The sequence below is a fragment of the Ambystoma mexicanum genome, chromosome 5q, assembly GCF_040938575.1.
Source record: "Ambystoma mexicanum isolate Mex_15411 chromosome 5q, UKY_AmexF1_1, whole genome shotgun sequence".
Taxonomy (NCBI): domain Eukaryota; kingdom Metazoa; phylum Chordata; class Amphibia; order Caudata; family Ambystomatidae; genus Ambystoma; species Ambystoma mexicanum.
The window spans coordinates 1309365535-1309384613 of record NC_090933.1 but is presented as its reverse complement, the minus strand read 5'-3'; the positions used below and the strand labels follow the sequence as shown (position 1 = coordinate 1309384613).

Here is a 19079-nt window from a genome sequence, read left to right as displayed (position 1 = left end):
AGAGAGTTAGTCTGGTTACTCTCAGTCACCCTCTTCCTCAGCCCAGTGTTTATGTAAAAAGAGGGCAGGGGGGAGTTGGGACTTTGGAAAATCCTACAAAATAGGATGGGGTAGATAAACAAAAAAGGGGGAAATACCACGTCTCACCATCGGCTGTCTCACACCCACTCCCCAAAGACCCCTCACCTAGGTGATCCTCCCGCACTGGTCCACAACCAGGGGCAAGATCCAAGGCGATAGCCGTGCCCTGGCTACCTGAGAGAGAGATCCCCGTGGACAAGCGGCGAGTGAGACAATTTGGTTTCTCACACTTCCCTTTGGAGGGGCCGATTTTAGCTCACATGGAGTTAGCAACTTATAAGCAAAGAGGCAGAGAGCGGCATAGACTTGGCTAGATTGATGATCATGGGCAAGCCATGTAAACTAGTATTAGGGGGAGAGAATAATGCCACAAAAAGATTCTTCAACAACAAGTAGCGATGTATCTCGGATAATTGCAACCTGTATTTAAAACACAAACATTCGAAATCAAGCATGGATTGACCATCATGGACTTGTCCAATTTCCCCGAAAGCCTGCTCTCTGCCAAGAAACCCAAGCGACAATCCGATTGACCATTTAAACAGCTCAGTTTTTCCATAAACAAGAGTCTGAACTAAGCAGAAACGTTTTCCTGCAAAACACATTACTCTCCTTCCATTCCTTGATGACATGTTTTATAAACAGGGCAGTGGAGTCATCTGGGAGCCTTCCTTCCATATAAAGCAAACAGTCAAGTTGGGTGGGAGGGACAGAAAACTTCTCAATAGAAACCCAAAGTGCGTAGTGTGAAAGCAGAGGGATATTGCCTTACCCTTGGAAAACCAAAACGCTCCTGGCCTTAGAAGAATGTTCATTGGGATCTTCAATTTCCTGCCCTCCCCCCATAGGAACCCGTTAAACAATTTGTTTATTTCCGACAACAACTTACTCGAAAGTGGAAGGGAAACCATACTAAAGACATATAGCAATTTGGAGAGCAGAGTCATCTCAATAACGCTTATTCTACCCCAGAGAGTTAAGTTCATTCTCTCCCAGCACATTGCTGTTATTTCCGTATGTTTAGGTCTAACATTTAAGTCAAGAAGCAAACCAACTTCTCTAGTCACTTGGATCCCTGAATACCTGAAACCATCTGCAGCACAAGCACTCTGTCCTACGTCAAAAAGGCTCCTATGATACGACAATGAGATTGGGAAAATCAATGTCTTAGAAACATCAACATTCTAATCGGAGACCTCACCAAGCAGCACACTAAAGGAACTTTGCAGATCTGAAATCAAAACCAAGAGGTCATCAGCTTATAAAAGCACTTTGGAAAAACAGTTACCTAGTAGAATACCTCTTATATCCTGGTGTGTCCTAATCACTGCATCCAGCAGCTCTATAAATAGGTCGAACAACAAGGATGATAAAGGGAAGCCCTGACACGTTCCTTTGCTTATAGAAAACCGTTCAGAGATATTACCATTAACAGGCACTAAAGCCTCAGTCTTACTATATAAGGCAGCAAAACGTTGCAAGAATCTCAGGCCACAATTTACCTTCAAGAGAACCTGACGGAGATACGCCCAATTCACCCTGCCAAACGTCTTTTACGTATCTACAATGAGCCCAGCAAAAGCATCCATATCATTCCTTTTAAGGTGCATGATATTCAGTAATACCCTCAAATGATCATAACTATTTCTACCATAAACAAACCCTGTCTGATTTTTATGAACCAGTTTCGGCAGTAAAGTATTAAGTCTTCTTGAAAAAATGTTTGCCAAGAGTTGAACACTTGCATTCAACAGGGATATCGGACGGAGATTAGCACAGTCCGAGTGATCTTTACCAGACTTAGGAATTACAGTGATCAGTGCGGCTTGAATTGAATTCATAACAGCCTCATTGCTAACCATGTCCTCATACAGCGTCACCAAGAAAGGGGAACGAGACAATGCAAAGATTTTTTATAAAATTCAATCTGGAATCCATCCGGTCCTGGGCATTTCCCAGATGTCATGGCCTCCATTGAATTCAGATTATCCTAAGGGGTGATTTTGCATCTCAGTAAAGTTTATCTTGATCATCTAGGCTAGGAATATCTTATCAATCGGATTTAAATACTCTAATATCTGCGGCTCCATAATATGGCCATCATCGCTATGTAAGGATTTGAACAATCTCTGAAAAGCCCCACAAAAATCCTCGTTCTTCCTTAAAATAGAACCATCTTCATTTTTAATGAAGAGCACTTGTCTCCACTTATCTGCGGTCTTCATGCAATTAGCCAGCATAGTACCAGTCTTTTCTGCCCAATCCCAAAAAGCCTGCCTAGTGTAGAACAAGCCCCTTTCAGCTCTGGAATACAATGTACAATCAAGAGAACGCTTAGCATCCAACATAGAAGACATATTCACAGCAGTCGGAAGGTAATTATACTTCTCTTCCACTTTCTTATAAACATCCTCTAGTGCATCAAGTTCCAATGCATTTTGTCTCTTCTTATAGGATGTGTAGCGAATAATTCGACCTGTATTAAGGCTTTTAGAGCATCCAAACCACAGACAGACTTTCAACAGATCCCACATTTCTTGCAGAAATCACAGTCAATTTGTTTAATAAAATCGGGATCTAATAGTAAATTGGTGCTCAATCTCAACTGCCTGCTCCCTCTCAACCCATCTGTCGATCTATTAACAGCCAATTTAACATAAGCATTATTTAAGGTCACAGCTCTTCCCACAGAAGCGTCACAATCTCCCCACAAATTCCCCTGCTAACCAAAATAAAATCAATGCGTGAGGAAGTCCCATTCCCTTCGTTTCCTTATTGAGTTCATGCCACACATCACATCATACAGGTCCCATTTGTCCTTAAGCCTCTAGTAGCTTTTCCTGGCTCTAGCATCTGCACAGGAACGAGACCTGTTGGATTTATCCATCACTGCATTAAGCGTTGTATTAAAGTCACCCCCGATTATAAGGTTTGTGTCACCTATGCTCTTCAGGATCTACTTGTACTACATTGGACGCATAAACATTCAAAATTGTAAAACACTTATTTTCAACTTGCAGCTTGATTGCAACATATCTACCCTCTGCATCAATCTCTCCTCTATGCACCGTATACTTCAGGTTCCTTCTAAATAAAATAGACACACCCCCTATAATTACTGGCAAATTCTTTTGCATAAAACGTATGCAAAATGTAATCAGTCTGTTTTACTTGCAAGTGCGTTTTTTTGTTATACAAAAGGTTAAGTACCTTCTTCCTTTTTATAGGATTAATAACACCCTTATTATTCCAGCTAACAAATTTAACCAGCTAGATATTAAAGTTGGTCAAATAGAAATCACCTTAGACCCAGCACGTCCACCACACCAGAGCAAACAAAAACAATTCAATCACGCCAACCCCCACCATTCCACACAATAGCCTATACAAAGTAACAACTCTGGGAGAGAGAAGAAAATACAAATGTAGAAAAAGAAAAAAGGGGTTTCCGGGCAACACACACGCAACTTGAAACTGGGAAGACATTAGGAAGTAGACACAGACAACAGAGTAACGTTTGGGCTATACACTTTTATTAAAATCATGGTGAAGTGGGGATAAGGCCAACCTTGCCCTATGCTAAGGGGGGATTTCTCTACCTAAATAAAACTAAGGATAGTCTGTGTCAGGAAGTCCAAAGTAAATATCTGTCTGTGTCCAAAACCTAGACTTTCCCTCGCATCTATTTGTTCAAACTGTGTAGAGATGTCAGCTTCAAATGAATAAGTGTTCAAACAAAGGTTTAGAACTTCTTCCAGCTCTTGGTCGGAAAGGGGCTCTCCCTTCCCAATATTCCAAATAGCTCAATGTCAATCAAAAGGGGTTCCCTTTCCTAAGCTTTCAAGTCTCTCACTGTTTTCACAACAACACAATTCCTTTGGATTCTCCCCGGATTTCAGGCTCTTGGCTCTTTCATCAAAACCATAAAGTTCACCTCTTTAAGTTCACAAAGCACCAGCTTTTCTGTATGTTCAACCACAGGCTTATAAGTGCTTCAATTGGCTTTTCATGAGTGGGGTATATTTGGTCTAGGCGCCAAGGCATTAAATAAGCGGTATCGCATCGCTATTGGCGATGCAATACATTTGAATTGCTTGTCATATTATGAAGTTTGTCGCTGCAACTGCGACATGAATTTAAGGCATTAAGCTGGACTGAAAATAATGGGCACTGCTCGGGAGAGAATAGGAGACTGAAACTGAGGTGGCACGCATGGAGGCCAGGTTGCTACATCACTAACAATTAAGCCCGGGAACTTTGTACATGTGCGCCCTGTCCTTAATTATTTTGGCAGAGAGGAATTGCATGATACAAGCTCAGTGCTTTGTCGTGTTTTCATCATTTTCCACTCATGCAGCTGCACGGTGGGAGTAGAAGGGGCTGGTGATTTTCTGAAGGTGTGTGAAATGCTTGCCCGGATGGGCGCCCTCCCACACACTCCCTATCTGTCGTATGTGTTAAGGTAAGGGGATGCAGAATTAATGCTGTCCCTGCCGGGAAGGCCGATTTGTTTCGTGTGGGGGATCCAATTTATTCTATCAATGCCGGGAGAGGGTATCTCATTACATTCTAGCTGTGCCCGTGATGGCCCCCTTTCATTGGCGTGGGGCCTACTTTTTTCAGTAAGTGTTTAATTCGGGTGGAGTTAAGAGTGAGTAGGTGGGACGCTAAATGCGTCCTGGCCTTGTTCTAGAGTTTCATGGCCATGCTAGCGAGGTGGCCTGTGTATTATTATTGCACTGAATGTTGTCCTAGGCAGAGTTTGCAATCCTCTGAGGGGAGAGAACCTTGTTTGCATTAAAGAAACACTGTTAAAAAAGCACTGTCAATGAAATGAAGTTGCACTCCTTTAAATCCCACCATTTTGGTGTACTCGAATGTTGTTATGTATGTACTTGGGTTTCTGCATATATGCCAACATATTCCATTTGGGAGACACTAACCCAGTCCTGGTTTTAAGTTTGGATTCTGGAACTTGTAGTCCTAGATTTCTCCATTATAAACACATGACTACAAATCACAGAATGCAAAGTTAAAAGCAGAACTGGATTAGTCTCCTCTAAATGGAAGAGTGAGTGTTTTGTGTTCATCAAAAGAGCTTTTAATCCTAAATTACAAATCCCTAACATTATGTTCTCAATTCCACCCGTGCAGCTCTTTTGCTTTGTTTTCAAGTGAGGTCGTTATGCACAAAGGTACCGGGTGGCGCGAGGCTGGGCGGGGAGATGCGTGTGGTTCCAAGCGGAATTCGGTGGCTACTGTGTCATCACACGTGAACTAACACAAACCACACTGATGTCTAAAGGATCTACCTTCGCAGTTATAGCTACTACTTGAGTATTTTTTGGAAGAGCTGCAAATCAATTGGTAAGATCCCAAAAATGCAATTTGCAGCATTAGCTGACTAAAATTAGTTTTCGCTCTTCTCCGATTGGTCCCCAAGGAGTAGTGGCTCAATTAATTTGTGGATATAAAGGTAAGTGCCTCAGATGAAATCATAGTGGGGCGGGAGGGCTGATTTCATGTACAGACAGCCCCAATGCCTGCTGGGCTCAATGTTTCTTAATTGGCATAGTTAGCATTTGTTTTTCTGAAGGGCTATATGCGCCTCGCCCATGTTTTTTTTCAATAAGCCTTTTTTCCATCTTGATTGGTAACATCACAAAAAACAAGCATAGACTAGCACTACCAATAAAGCCCATTTGGGCTGTTTGCCCATTAATTAAATATGACATGGTAATAAGAATAATGCCCCTGTACCTGAGTCCATAGTGCTTTCCTCACTATCCAAATAGTTTTCATAATGTTTTCCAAAATGAAACGAGGCATTTCGAGTGCATTTTTTATGTTTAAGTATAAACATCACTCCTTAGCAGAATGGAAGAAGCTGGGGGCTGGCCATTCCTATCCTACTCTTAGCAGCCCACATGCTGGGTGTGAGAGCCAGCACTCCTTACCTGTACTAATCTGTGCATTGAGCTTCTCAACTTTATGGACGCTTGGGTGGCTGTGGCTAAGTGCACTCATGCACCCACCATATGATCTGTTAGCCCTCATGGCCATAGGTTCAAATAAGTTGGGTGCACTCTGCCCTTCATCCTTCCTAGGCTGATAAAAAAGTGCCATTGAGTTGGCTAATGGACATGAAATTCTGCTGCTAGAGACATCAGGGTCACAGTGAATGTATACCTTTTACGTCTGCCACCACCATAGAAATGAGGGTAATCGGATCACAAGTGACTCCACTGCTGTTTAGTATGAGGTCCTCAGGGGCGGGATTGATAATGACAGACATGATGGTAGTTTGGTACAGCCTGGAGGAGAGGAATCCTGCAGGGTACTCTGGTCATTTTGTCACAGTGAACAAGCACAATCTTCTCCCATTTTTTAGGACTTGATCACCTTGTGTGGTTGAGGCACCTGGCGTAGGTGGCTTCCTTTCATGTTGGGGGACGAGTTCCTTAACGGTTTGTGAGCAGAGTCACAGACTTTGTCTCTGTGACGAGAACCAGCTACCTCAGCCTCCATGTCTGTGGCAGGTACTGCAGAAGCAGCCCTGCATTTTTTTTCATGATGAACCCAAATGTCTGCAACACAATCCGAGCCCCAAACATACACAAGAGGAAGTGGATTTTACAATTGATTTATATTCTGTTGGCACAATTGATTGAATATCAGGGATCAAAATTAAAGGATGCAATTTAGCTCCCCTTCTAGCCTAGAACAGTCTGGTTAACTTAACATCACAAGCCTCCAGGAGCTACATTTGGGTGCCAATGTCAACTGTTACCTCACATGATCACTTGTGACAGTAATGTTTGGGAATCTGTATAAGGAGCCTCACAGCAAATAGAAGAAAATCATGACATAACAGGTCATTTACGGGACAAAGCAGTTTGCTTCTGATGTGGAAGTTGGCCCACTAGCGCCACAATTAGTGGTACATCTACTGCGTGATGCAACGCAACTGATTAGTATTTATTGATTAATTGTTGCAATTAACTTTGTGCCCTACTGAAAACATACAAGAAGAACTGCTAAACATTTGCTAATAAAAAATCTTTTCATTAACAATTTTGACTTATCAATTTTATTTATGCCTTGAGGCGCAGTTGTCGGACCACACGGTCCACCCATTACAGGTCACGCAACCAACACACAGATTGGTTTCTTTTCCACAGTTGCACCACCATTGCTTCAGCTCAACAGTGGTATCAGACTTACATTCTGGCAGTCTTTTCCAAAACTTGTCTTGCCACTATTTACTTGTTGAAGTATCATAACATTTTCATAGTTTTGCCACAACTTTTATAATTCTTCTTTTCCTTCTGGCTATAGCCAATGATTGCTTTTTCTCAACTTCAACAGGTCATCATACTCATTACAAATACTTGCTTTCTTTATTTTATCCGATTCATAGTTCCTTTGTATCAGGGAACGTTTTCTTTGGCTTTTCATGCATGTGGCATTCACTCATTAACCTTTTTCTTTGGTACGGTATTCAAAATTGCTTTATATTCAAAACAAGGTAATGTCAAATTCCCAGTTCACTCTCCTGCTCGGAATTTGCACCTCTTTCACTTTCCACTTTACTAATTTCTTGGCCCGTAGGCGGCCTTTTTAATTGCTTTACAGTTCCGTATTCTTAAACCGCTGTTCAACCCCCACAACATCGTTTGCATCCAGCAGCTGTGTTTTACCTTTCCGAAGCAGCAATTACATTTCTTCTGCTTTCGCTCGTTCACTCGCGTGCGTTCAGAGCTTTTCTCAGCACGCATCTTGCACTGTAACGTCCGGCAGTCACACAGCCTCACTTGATTCCCCAGGAACGCTGTATTCAGGTGCCCTTCTCAGCTCTGACCGGTTCTTCGTGGCTGCTGCTCCCGACTTGGAGAAGGAGTCCTCTTGACTCCTGGAGGTCAGCAGCCTGCGCCTGCGCCTGCCACCAGAGACCTTCCGACAATGCCAGCCACAGTCTGCTTCCACTGCAACGACTCTGCAGCACCACGGCACTTCGGACACGCGTCTTATCCCACCCCTTTGGCTTCAGGTGCAGGCTATTCATGTTAATTACACAATACTCCTGGTACTCGGCATCTCTCTTCCTCGCCCCAGTACCAGAGTGGTGTTTGTATGTGTTTGAACTAATAAAGAATGGATGCTGTCCTGGACAAGATCTGCAAGGCCCGACAACTACCGTCATCCTGGAAAAAGGCAACCATTGTGCCGATTTACAAATGAGGCCAAAGGAACGACCCAAAAAATTATCGCCCCATCGCGTTATTAGGTGTCGTAGGAATAATCTTTGGAACCTTTCTTCTTTCAAAATTCAATAAATGGACAACCTTATATGGCTGGTACGACCCGTTCCAAAAAGGGTTCATCAAGAACATCGGTACATCGGCTAACATAGCAATGTTGAACATCCTCAAAGCGCAAAGTCATCAGTTGGGGACGAAGATCTACATCTCCTTTGTCGACATGGTCCAGGCATTTGACAGAGTAAATCGTAATAGATTATGGGAAAAGGAGACCGAAATTGCCCTGCTGGAATTTTGGACCAACTGATTCAATTAAACTCCAACACTTCGGTAAGAGTGCGCCTAAACAGAGAGGGACTACTAAGTCATCCTATCCCCACCTCAAGGGGGGTTAAACAGGGCTGTCCCCTTGGCCCAGCTATCTACAACTTTTTCATTGCAGACATCAAGGATCACAACCACCTACTTCGAATATTCCCACCTACAATAGGGAACTCCAAGATTAATAGATTACTTTACGCAGATCGTTTGATCATGATTGATCAGACACCAATAGGCCTGCAAAGGTAACTGGATAGCCTGCAACGTTACCTGCACCAAAACACATTGGAACTCAACGAAGGCAAAACTAAAATCATTTGCTCACAGAGAGCAAAAAGAAAGAAAAACCGGCCAAACTGGCTCCTTAATGGAAAAAAAGATTGAAGAACTGGACTCCATTAAATATCTGGGTGTTCAGTTCAATAACAGTTCGGTAGAGGTTCAAGCTCAAGACCTTCTGAAATCAAAAGTCAAGATCCTAACAGTTGAAGGGCACTTAATGGACAAGAGGTTTGGCTGATTTTCCATGGTAACCCTAGTGAACTTCTACAGAAGTAAGGTCATTCCCACATTAACATATGGTGCAGATGGCATGATTCACATGGCCACCAAATTATGGCCCACCACAGAAGGCTCATTTTGGCGAAAGGTACTAAACCTTCCAAATGCAGCAAGTACAATACGGATCAGAAACGAGCTTGGCCTTTCCTCCCTTGCTTCAATTGTGGAATGGAATGCCTTGAGCCTCTATAGCAAAGCAATTCCACCCTTCAGCGCGCCTATCTTCGAGATCATCTACGATGAAATCCGAAAAAACACCAACGACGTACTGAACAACTGGGTGGTAAACAGAAAATCAACACTGGTGGAAATCTGTAGCTCTGAAGAAAATCTGGTAGTGAATCCACTGAGGGTCACGAAAATTGGATTGGATCCGTACATCTGAAGAGGCCAATAAAAGTAGCCTAGCAAAAGACCTACCGCCTATTGACATAAGATTGAATCACTGCAGAGGATACCTGAAAGAATTCCCTGACAGATCCTTCAGGGATACCTTCCTTCGAAAGAGGCTGAATTTACTTAGAACAAACAAAGTGAACTACATCCGAGGAAGATCAACCTCTGGAGCATGCCGATTCTGCCAACCGACCAAAGAAACAGTCAATACAACATCTCTTGATGACCTGTCCCGAATGGAGCAATGCAAGAACAATATACCCGTCTACTTTAACAAAGAACTTCTTGGCTATGGACAGAGACTTTTTGGAAGATCCTTATTTGTGGAGAGAAAACAAATATTGTGATAGCGGCTGTCTCCATGATGAACCAAATCTTGAATGAGAATCTTGACCTCAAACAGAAGTTGGAGACTTGACTCACCAGAACCTTCTAACACCTCTTCATGGTCCTTCACCTTTTACCTTTTGACTGCCCATTTCGTGAATTTACCTTCAAGTTTCTCTTGCTCTCTGCTTTGGACTCCTTTCTGAGGTTTACCACAAAAATTCTTGATTGTATACCAACAAAATGAAATGAATGCAAGTAATTCTTAAATTCTATGGGTTGCTTTACGTAAAAATTGATAAATTCAATTAAATCAAATCAAATAAAAAAATAAAATAAAGAATGGATGCGTGTTCCTAGGTGGTTTCTTCCTTGTCTCAGTACCATAGTGGTATATATTGGAAGATGATTTTCTAACACAATGTGGAAGGGATTTGAAATACTCCACAAAAGCTTGGGTGACATCTGATTCCTGATGAAAGGTTAATGGAGGATGCCGCGTCTCATCCAAGAGCGCCTCAACCCCTCCATGCCCACGTCTCCTCCTCCCAGGTGATCCTCCCTCGCACATCCACCCCAGGTTCAGGATCCAAAAGCGATGGCCTTTCCCTGGTACCTGGGGGGGGTGGATAAATAAGGAAAGAAGTGAGTACACCCTCATATTCCTCACATAACGGAGCAAGGATGGGTAAAGAACAACCACCAACTGCCCTATTTCCGAGCATCTGGAACATGCAGGCAAAAACCAGTCGGCAGGGAAGCACCCAGCATAGCAAAATCTCCATATAAGGATACTAAAGATCAAAACACCTCTCATAATCTCTCATAACCTAAACAAAATGGAAGCATGCCCAGTGGAGAAACACCAACCCTCTGGGGCAAACACTGTTGTAAGAGGCATGGAACACGGGATAGCCATAGCATAATAAAGGTCACTGTTGACCCAACAGTGTTCCCCTTGCAGCTACCAACTCAAATCAACTCAGAATAGATAGATATAAAACAATCGTCCATATATGAGCATCCTTGTAGCGCATACACCGCAATAAAGTCTCGCCAAATGGTACTATTGGAATGCAGCTCAAAATACAGTACAGGAATTGTATTTCTTAAAATCCGCAAAGCTGGGAAAGGCTTCACACCAAGTTCATCACCACGGGTATCTTAAATGACTTCTTTTAAGGCAGATGTCGTCAGAGGCGCATTAAAATGACAGCGACAGTCACAGCGGGTAAATCAAGCAACGACGGTAGGATCTACGTGATTTTTCCATCGCGGAAACGTCAGCAACGCAAAAGTTTGCATGAGAAATGTACGCACCACAAAAGGTTTGTACATTTCCCATGCGAACATACATTTAAAACACCTACAAACCCACACTCCCACCCACAACACACACCCACCCACATCCCCAACATACCCCCACGCACACCCTACTTACCTAAGACGCGCTGTGTCCCTGTAGCGCCAGTTCCCTTTCACTTCCGTGATCGGGAACCGGCGCCTGAGGGGCGTTTTCTTTTTTTTGGGCAGCTGCAGGTGTTTCCCGCGCAACCCCCGCTCACTATTCTGTGTAGTATAGCGAGCAGGGTGTTGCGGGGGATACCCCCGCAGCTCCCGTTTTTTTATTTTGTTTTTTTTGTTTTTTCTCGGGTGTCCTGCAGGCGTGTCCTCTGCAACCCCCGCTCACTATACTGTACAGTGTAGTGAGTGGGGTGTTGCGGGGGACAACCCCGCAGCCCATGTTTTTGGGGAGGGGTTTCGCAGGTGTGCTGCTGGGGTGTTCCTCTCAACCCCCTGCTCACTATACTTTATAGGTCGGAACTTTTTATTGAGTAATTTCTTCCGATTCCACGACGGTACACCCGCACTCTCTATAAGAAGTCACCTCACATCCGTGTTCCAGCAACGTCAGGGAACTGTGACAGAAGCCGCAGCATTAGTCTGTTTTCTGTAGCCAATACATAAGATGGGAGAATTCTGCACCAAACCGCAAAATTGCGAAAAAAACATTCAAAAAGGAGTTTTTCCTAGAGGCTTTTTTTCACTGAAAATGCCCTCTGCTGTCGAAATTCAGCACTCCGCTTTCTGCTTTATTCTTCAACAAGTCTCACACATTTGAACATGCTACTCAAAACACTATATGCAACAAAAAACATTGGCAATTTCTTTGTGTCTTTTGTTGCAAGCTTCTTGTTTAGTGAAGTCAGCGTTGTATAGCTATCCAGACTTTTTTCCTATGAAATTTCCCAGGTGATTGTTTACCAAATTTTTCCTGCAAAATGCAGGGAGTGTTTGGTTGAGGCAATATAGAATCGTTAAAAGGGTAGCTCGTGGAGGGGGAGGTGATGGTTCTCCGCCCACATTTTGAGGCAAAAAAGAAAATCAGTAAAAAGTACATTGCTGTTAAATTTCTTCTGTAAAAATGCAAACAACCATTCTATGTAGCTAACTTGCTCCTTCAGACTCTGTCCTCCTCCTAAAGATAAGCAAACAAAAACTTACCACAGCAGCAAAGTACACAGGCATCAGCGGATGGGAGGCCAGGAAAAAGTCATAAAGTCGGAGGATATGGTGGAAGTTGTTCAAGACGTGCCCATACCAAGTGATGAGCCAACTGAGGGCAAATATAGTCCCCACTTCTGACCTGAAAGCACAAACGGTACATGAGCCAAGTTCATTACTCTTGTGAGATGAGCGGTTTGTAGCTTTTGCAACCTGTCATACCTGTCAAACCTATTACAGTAACACTGCACGTCCTACCAAACCTGCCAGAAAATAGGTCAGACTCACTGAGCAGACAGGAGGAATGTTCGAGCCGCTCAAGGAATATACCCATCAGTGCACATGACATGATGAAGGCTTGATTAGGGGGAAACCTAGGTATAGATGGAACAAAGGGTCCTGGGAACTGACATCAGAGCCTTACGAGTAAGCACCCGCATTCTATGTGCACACTAACTCCTTTTAAACAAGGGACACTGTTCACACTCTGAACAGACATTCACTTTCTGCAGTGCTCTGAAAAAGAGGTATTTGTCCATTTTACTTGTGTCCTGGGTGAGATTCTGACGTGCCCATTTTCTCATGTGACCAACCGCTGGATCCCTCTGCCCAGGGGAAGGAATCATTGTTAATCTACCTGTCCATATAGTCGTGCAGCTGCGGGCTCTCTCGCTTGATGATGGGCATAAGATAGTTCAGGATGTGCTTTGTGCTGTCAATGGTGGGATCCATGAAGTCTCTGAAAAGGGAGGAAGACAAGTAAAAATATACAAGAAGGAAGGCCCAACCCAAACCCTCCACCCCGACACCTACACTCCTAAACCCCACCAACCGTGCTCATCCCTCGGACCAACTAACATTAACTTTAAAAATGCAGTATTACGCAAATAGTGCTTTCAAGGGGCATTTCTTGCATGGCATTGGTAGTATACAAATAACCTATAACATTAAGTATAACAGCTGTATAGTAAACCTAAAGGAGGCGTTGACATGCAGGCATGCCATGACTTACCTGAGGTGGTGCGTAGAGAGCTTCTCCAGCAGGGCTATTCCCATCCGCTCCCCAACGACAAGCAGGAAAGTGACAGCTATGTCATGAAATCCCTGGTAGTAATGTAGTTCAGGGTGGACCTTCAGGATGTACAGCATCGTATCTATCAGCTGCTCCTGCAGGACCTGTCGCTGGTCCTCTCGCATCCCTATGGAGCAGAGAAAAGAAAGCACGAGTGATGAGAACATTCTAGAACTTCCCTGCGACCAAAGTCACCACAATGCACTAAATAGATTGACGGCATTAACAAAAGGGAACATGGTTACCACCACCTACTATGGAGCTCAGAAAAAATAAGTCAGCAGGACTTCATCAATTCGTCTTTGCTACAAATTCATCCTTTTTTTAAACAAATTATTGATTTTCATAACAATCACACCAATCCTTTAATGATCCAAGTTGCTTGCATTCCCACACCTAAAGCAAAATTGCCTTCATAACACTATGGCTGACTTGAACATTCAAATAGTACATTACATTTTTGATAGTTGCATATAGTTTTTTTCACCACTAGTCCTTAACCTGCATCCTCATTTCACATTTTAGGCAGAGAATAATTAGAAAACAAATATGTGACACATGAATTCAAGAGCATGAATCACATTAATTCCATATTCTAGGGCGCAATTTATGGTAGCCGAGAAAGGTTCCATTCTTCCATGCATTCTAAACAAATGCAACAGCTGAAGCAGTCAATAAAACTTTGTGGGGCAGGCAGGTCACAGGTTTAAGCCCTGGCTGGTGCTCTATAAGCACAAGCTACCATGACTTTCTCAGGAAATCCATACTGTATTAAGTCTAATAATACCTTAATAATAAGTGTAGATAATTATTGGAGTGTGCTCAAAAAAGAAAGCTAGTTACTAGACAGTAATATACTTCAATTTCTTTTGTCTAAAACATTTTAATGGAGGCACAAGCACTCAATGTCAGGATGGTGAAAGTCCTAACTTGCCTTATAACTTTAGTGGGATTTTCCCTGCTTAATGAAACTAAGGAAAGTCAGAGTCTGTAAATCCAAATCAAAGTTCTGCCTGTGTCCAAAACCCATGCTTCCCTCACATCTAAAAATAAATTAAGTGTGGGATTCTTCATAACCAGAAAAGTGTTAAAAAATACATTCTCAGCTGCTCTGAGCTTCAGTGTAGGCTCAATACTGTTCCAATAGTTGTTGGTCTAACCAATGTTATGGCCAATCTTGAGGTTGCCTTCCCCAAGTTCAATTAAGCAAGGTTCACAAAAAAGGGTTTTTGAGGATCCCTTCCCCAAGACAGTGTTTCTCAGTTCTTTAAGTTCTCATGATTCCCTTACTCAAGATTGGCACTGTAGCACTTGTATGACTTGCCAAAAAAGTCTTGTGCTCATCAACATCTAGGGCTCCCTGGTCTAGGCGCAGTTCAGACCACACGGTACACCCATCACAGGTCACACAACCAGGAGCTCTGTGTTTCTCCTTGACTTGATTTGCACTATATGTGAATTTCACAGTGGGGAACTTCCGGTCTAGGCGCAGTTGTCAGACCACACAGTCCACCGATCACAGGTCGCGCAACCAAAAGTCCCCCTCTTGGCCTCTGCTGTCACCCTCTTGTACATCAGTATTTTGCAAGTCTTCTCCACCTTGGTTTGTCAACCTCTTTGCTTTAGTTCTGTTCAAATTGCTGCTTTCACTCAGTCGACACTTGTTGTCAGTTTATTTTCCAATGTTCATTCAGTGTTTAATATGCCGATATTTAATATGCCTTGGTTTTGCTTCAAACAACACTTTACATTCTGCTCTGCATTTAATATGCATATTTTCATTCACACTGTACTTCTCATTCAGTTCTGTATTCAAGATTGCATAACTGCATTCAAGCAGTATTGTTCGTTCAAGCTGTACTTCTCATTTAGTTCTGTACTCAAGATTGCGTTATTGCATTCAAGCGGTATTGTTCATTCACACTGTACGTCTCATTCAGTTCTGTATTCAAGATTGCGTAATTGCATTCAAGCGGTATTGTTCGTTCAGTTCGCTATTCAAGATTGAGTAATTGCAATCAAGCAGTGCTTTTCGTTTAGTTCAGTATTCAAGATTGAGTAAGTGCATTCAAGCAGTTTTATTCATTCAGTTCGGTTTTCAAGAATGTTCATATTTACTCATTTCCGTAAACAGCTACTTGCCTGAGGTTCTGTTGCAGCGCTCCGGCACTTCCGAGTCCTCTGACCCTCACTGGCTATTCGTGCTCCTCGGCAGCATTCCCTGCTTCTCCCGCTCACCTTCTTGCCAGCTGGGATGTAGACCGCCTTCACTTCGCTTCCTCGCTGGGCACATCTCTGCACACACCAGCGATCGGAGAGGCCGCGGTTTTCAGCCGTGCTGCATTTCAGTTGTTTGACAGCTCCAGCTGTCCTCCTTCACTTTCACACGTTCCCAGTCCTGCACCCGCAATGCGAATCACTCCCTTTGGGTTTTGTGGGTCCTCCGGGATGGTAGCCAGTCTCCCAACCTCCTGGTCTCCTTCCACCAATGCAACTCTCTCCTCTTCCACCAAGGCAGCTCTCTCTCTTTATACAACTGAGCCTTGTTAATGGGTCTCAGGTGTGTGTTGTTAACTGGTATTGCCTGACCTAACAACTCCGATTACTGGGACATGCCTGATCTTCAGTAGTGGATGCCTGCATACTCCTCCTCTTCGTCCCAGTACTATAGTGGTGTTTCACAAAGGAAGTGTGTATTACTCCAAGTCTCCACTTCTTCGTCTCGGTACCAGATAAGGGTGAAAGGGGAATTTGGTGATCATGGGGAATCATGAGTTGGGATCGCATGTAACCCATAAAAGCTGAGGAAGGGTGTTAGGAAAGGGAGGATACCATGTCTCGCCCTCAGGCACTCTCTCCCGATCCTCAAGGACCGTCCATCCAGGTGATCCTCCCTCGCATGTCCACCCCCATGGTCAGGATCCAGAAGCAATGCCCTTCCCTGGCCACCTGAACAGAAGATCCCTGGGGAGTAGATGTGAGAGTACCTTCAGGTTTCTCACACCAGGAGAATTACTCCCTTCTCCTGGTGCCGAGTTATTAGCTCCAGTCTCAGCACACAGTGTCAGGGGGGATAGCTCCCTTCCACTGATAGTTAAGTTCCACACAACACTTTCTTGGTGACCCTTCTCCTGACAGGAAGCCCAGGGAAATAGCTCCCGTCCTCAGGTCTTGTGGACCTTCTTGCTGGTCTGGGTTACCAGGAGAACGACTGGGATCTTCTTATCAGTTCCTTACAACCAGTGGGAATGACTCCCTTCCCCGGGTCTTCTTTTCATTAGGCTTCAAACCTACAACACCCACTCTGAATGTAAGGAGGGTCCGCAACCCTGGCTTCTCTTTTTCTTTGACCTGGCCCACTTGGTTCACTTTCTTGCCAAGTACTGCCACGAGGAAGATGACTCGTATTACTTTCTTACTTTAGGTCCCAGACCCTGGTTTCTCTTCTTCTTTGAACTGGCCCACTTGGTTCACTTCCCTGCAAAGTACTGACAAAAGGAAGATGACTCGTATCTTGTTTAGTAGGTTTATCCCTGCCACTGTTGTGAGGGACTCTCCCTCTCAAGTTCTCTTTATGGTACTTGGGGTACTCGACCCTTCCCTGGTGATCCACAGGCTTTGTTTCAATACGGCAATGAGGAGGAGAAGGTTGTTAAGCTTTCTGACACAGCCGTGCCACCCAAGCATTATTGTTGCAAAAGGGCCTAGGGATAACTGCATGTGCCTTCTTGGTAAGCCACCCTGCATCCCCTCCGGTTCTCCTGTGCCAATATTTAACCTGTTGAGGGTTTCAGCACATTGCCGGGGCATCTTGGGAATGGCGGGCATTCTGTTTGGTTTCTTCAGCATCTTGTTTTCCCTGCGGCTGTGCGGTGGCATTCCCAGCTGCCTTCTGCGTTCCTTCCCTCTCTCGACACTGCTGTGCACCAGTCTGCTCCTGTAGACCTCCTGATAATCAAATGCAGCAGTCTGCCAGCATCCTTCGAGTTCTCTCCCTCCTGATCAGAGACGCCTGTTTGAATCTCCTGCGTTCGGTTCGCAGCACACCTGCTCCGCGGCTGCGGACAAAGACACAGTGCTTAGTCCATTGTCGACTTTTATACAATGTTGCCAGCAGTGTCTGGGCCCATTGTGTAAGTCCTTCGCCTCTTTCACATGTTTCATATTCATTGCTCCGCAGTGCCAACTCGCCCCAGTCCTTGCATTACTTAGGTTCTTGATGTTCTTCTTTGTCTCAGTACTTTCCAAAACCTTAAAGTACTCTGCCTTACAACAGTACATAGATCTACTGTCTACAAAGAGGTTGGCAGAGGAAGCAGAGGCTAGAGTATGTGGGGGTGTGACGTTCTAATAAGGGCTGTTCTCTAGATGGCCGTCCTTATCCCTAGAGGGGGGAGTCCCTCCCCATGAAATCCTCCCGCATTATGCCACCCCCAGGGGGAATTTCGGGTAGTGGAATCACGTTCCTGGCCTCATGCGAAAGGTCTCCCCCTCAGGGATAAGTGGCGACATCTAGTGATTCATCACATTCCCTAGAGAGAAGAGGTTCTGCTCAGCACAAGGATGATGCCACGTTACACAGCCCATAACACACTGAATCATTTGCCAACCTTTTATAGGACCCAGACATGTAGTCTACGGAGGATCAGTGTCTTCAAACGGGACATGCACATAGAGCTCACCAAAGGTCATGCCTCTTGTCAATGTAAACAAATGCTATCCATGTTATAATGTACTAAGCCCATAGGACTTTACATTATACATGTGGCACAGCAATCAGCTGCTCTTTGTGACACAGTACCAAAGCCTCACCAACTGATATTACGATATTCCAGAAGGACAGATATTCCAGGCGTGAAGATGCGGGGGAAAGAACGGGACTAGGATGCATGCATGTCTAAATAAAGGGCACTAGATCTGAGAATGTGCTTCGGAGAGCAGGGGTATAAAGCAGGTATGGGGGCCTCCAAAAATATGAGGGCTTTGTCACGGCAATGTGGTTTATGGAGGGGGCAAGAGGAGGGCATGGGGTGGAACACCCCCAATAGTGGGGGGGCACCAAAAATCTGTAGGATTCTTCAAGATGAGGTAAGGGGTAGTAGATGCACTTTGTAGAGGGCGGGAGTGCCCAAAGAATAGCTCGAGGATTCATCCCAATTAGAGGGGGGGCACCCAATGAGCTGTGGCAAGGAAATGGGAGTGTGTGTACTTCCTAACACCACAAAATGAAAACGATTCAGTAATAAGAATGCCCCAAAAAAATACTGTATAGATCCTTGTTTGCTTTTCATTGTATTGAAGAATTAACGCTGTTTTAGGGGAGACCATTTAGGAATGTGTATTTATATAGAAAAGCCGAGATGAAACATGCAATTCATTTTACAAGAAGAACATAAAACTGGAGACAGAATAACTGGCTTACGACCAACGATAAATTCTGCTAAAAACTGCTTCACTTACATATAAGTGTCTAAACAAGGCTGCCCCACTCTATCTCATAGAAAGATTCAACAGACAATCTTTCAATCGGCCTACTAGAACTGCCAATTCTAATT

General features: G+C 44.0%; 1 protein-coding gene across 3 annotated transcripts in view; it reads right to left on the bottom strand.

Annotated features, from left to right (window-relative positions):
• The window catches only part of LOC138498065 (TBC1 domain family member 20-like), a 242415-nt gene that overhangs the window by 100211 nt on the left and 123125 nt on the right, over nucleotides 1-19079 (bottom strand). For all 3 annotated transcript variants that reach the window (XM_069621910.1, XM_069621912.1, XM_069621911.1), the window contains 3 exons: nucleotides 13465-13651; nucleotides 13090-13191; nucleotides 12453-12594 (listed from right to left, as the gene is read on the bottom strand). In XM_069621910.1, the coding sequence (XP_069478011.1) occupies nucleotides 12453-12594; nucleotides 13090-13191; nucleotides 13465-13651 (431 nt within the window). The remainder of the gene's footprint in view (nucleotides 1-12452; nucleotides 12595-13089; nucleotides 13192-13464; nucleotides 13652-19079) is intronic.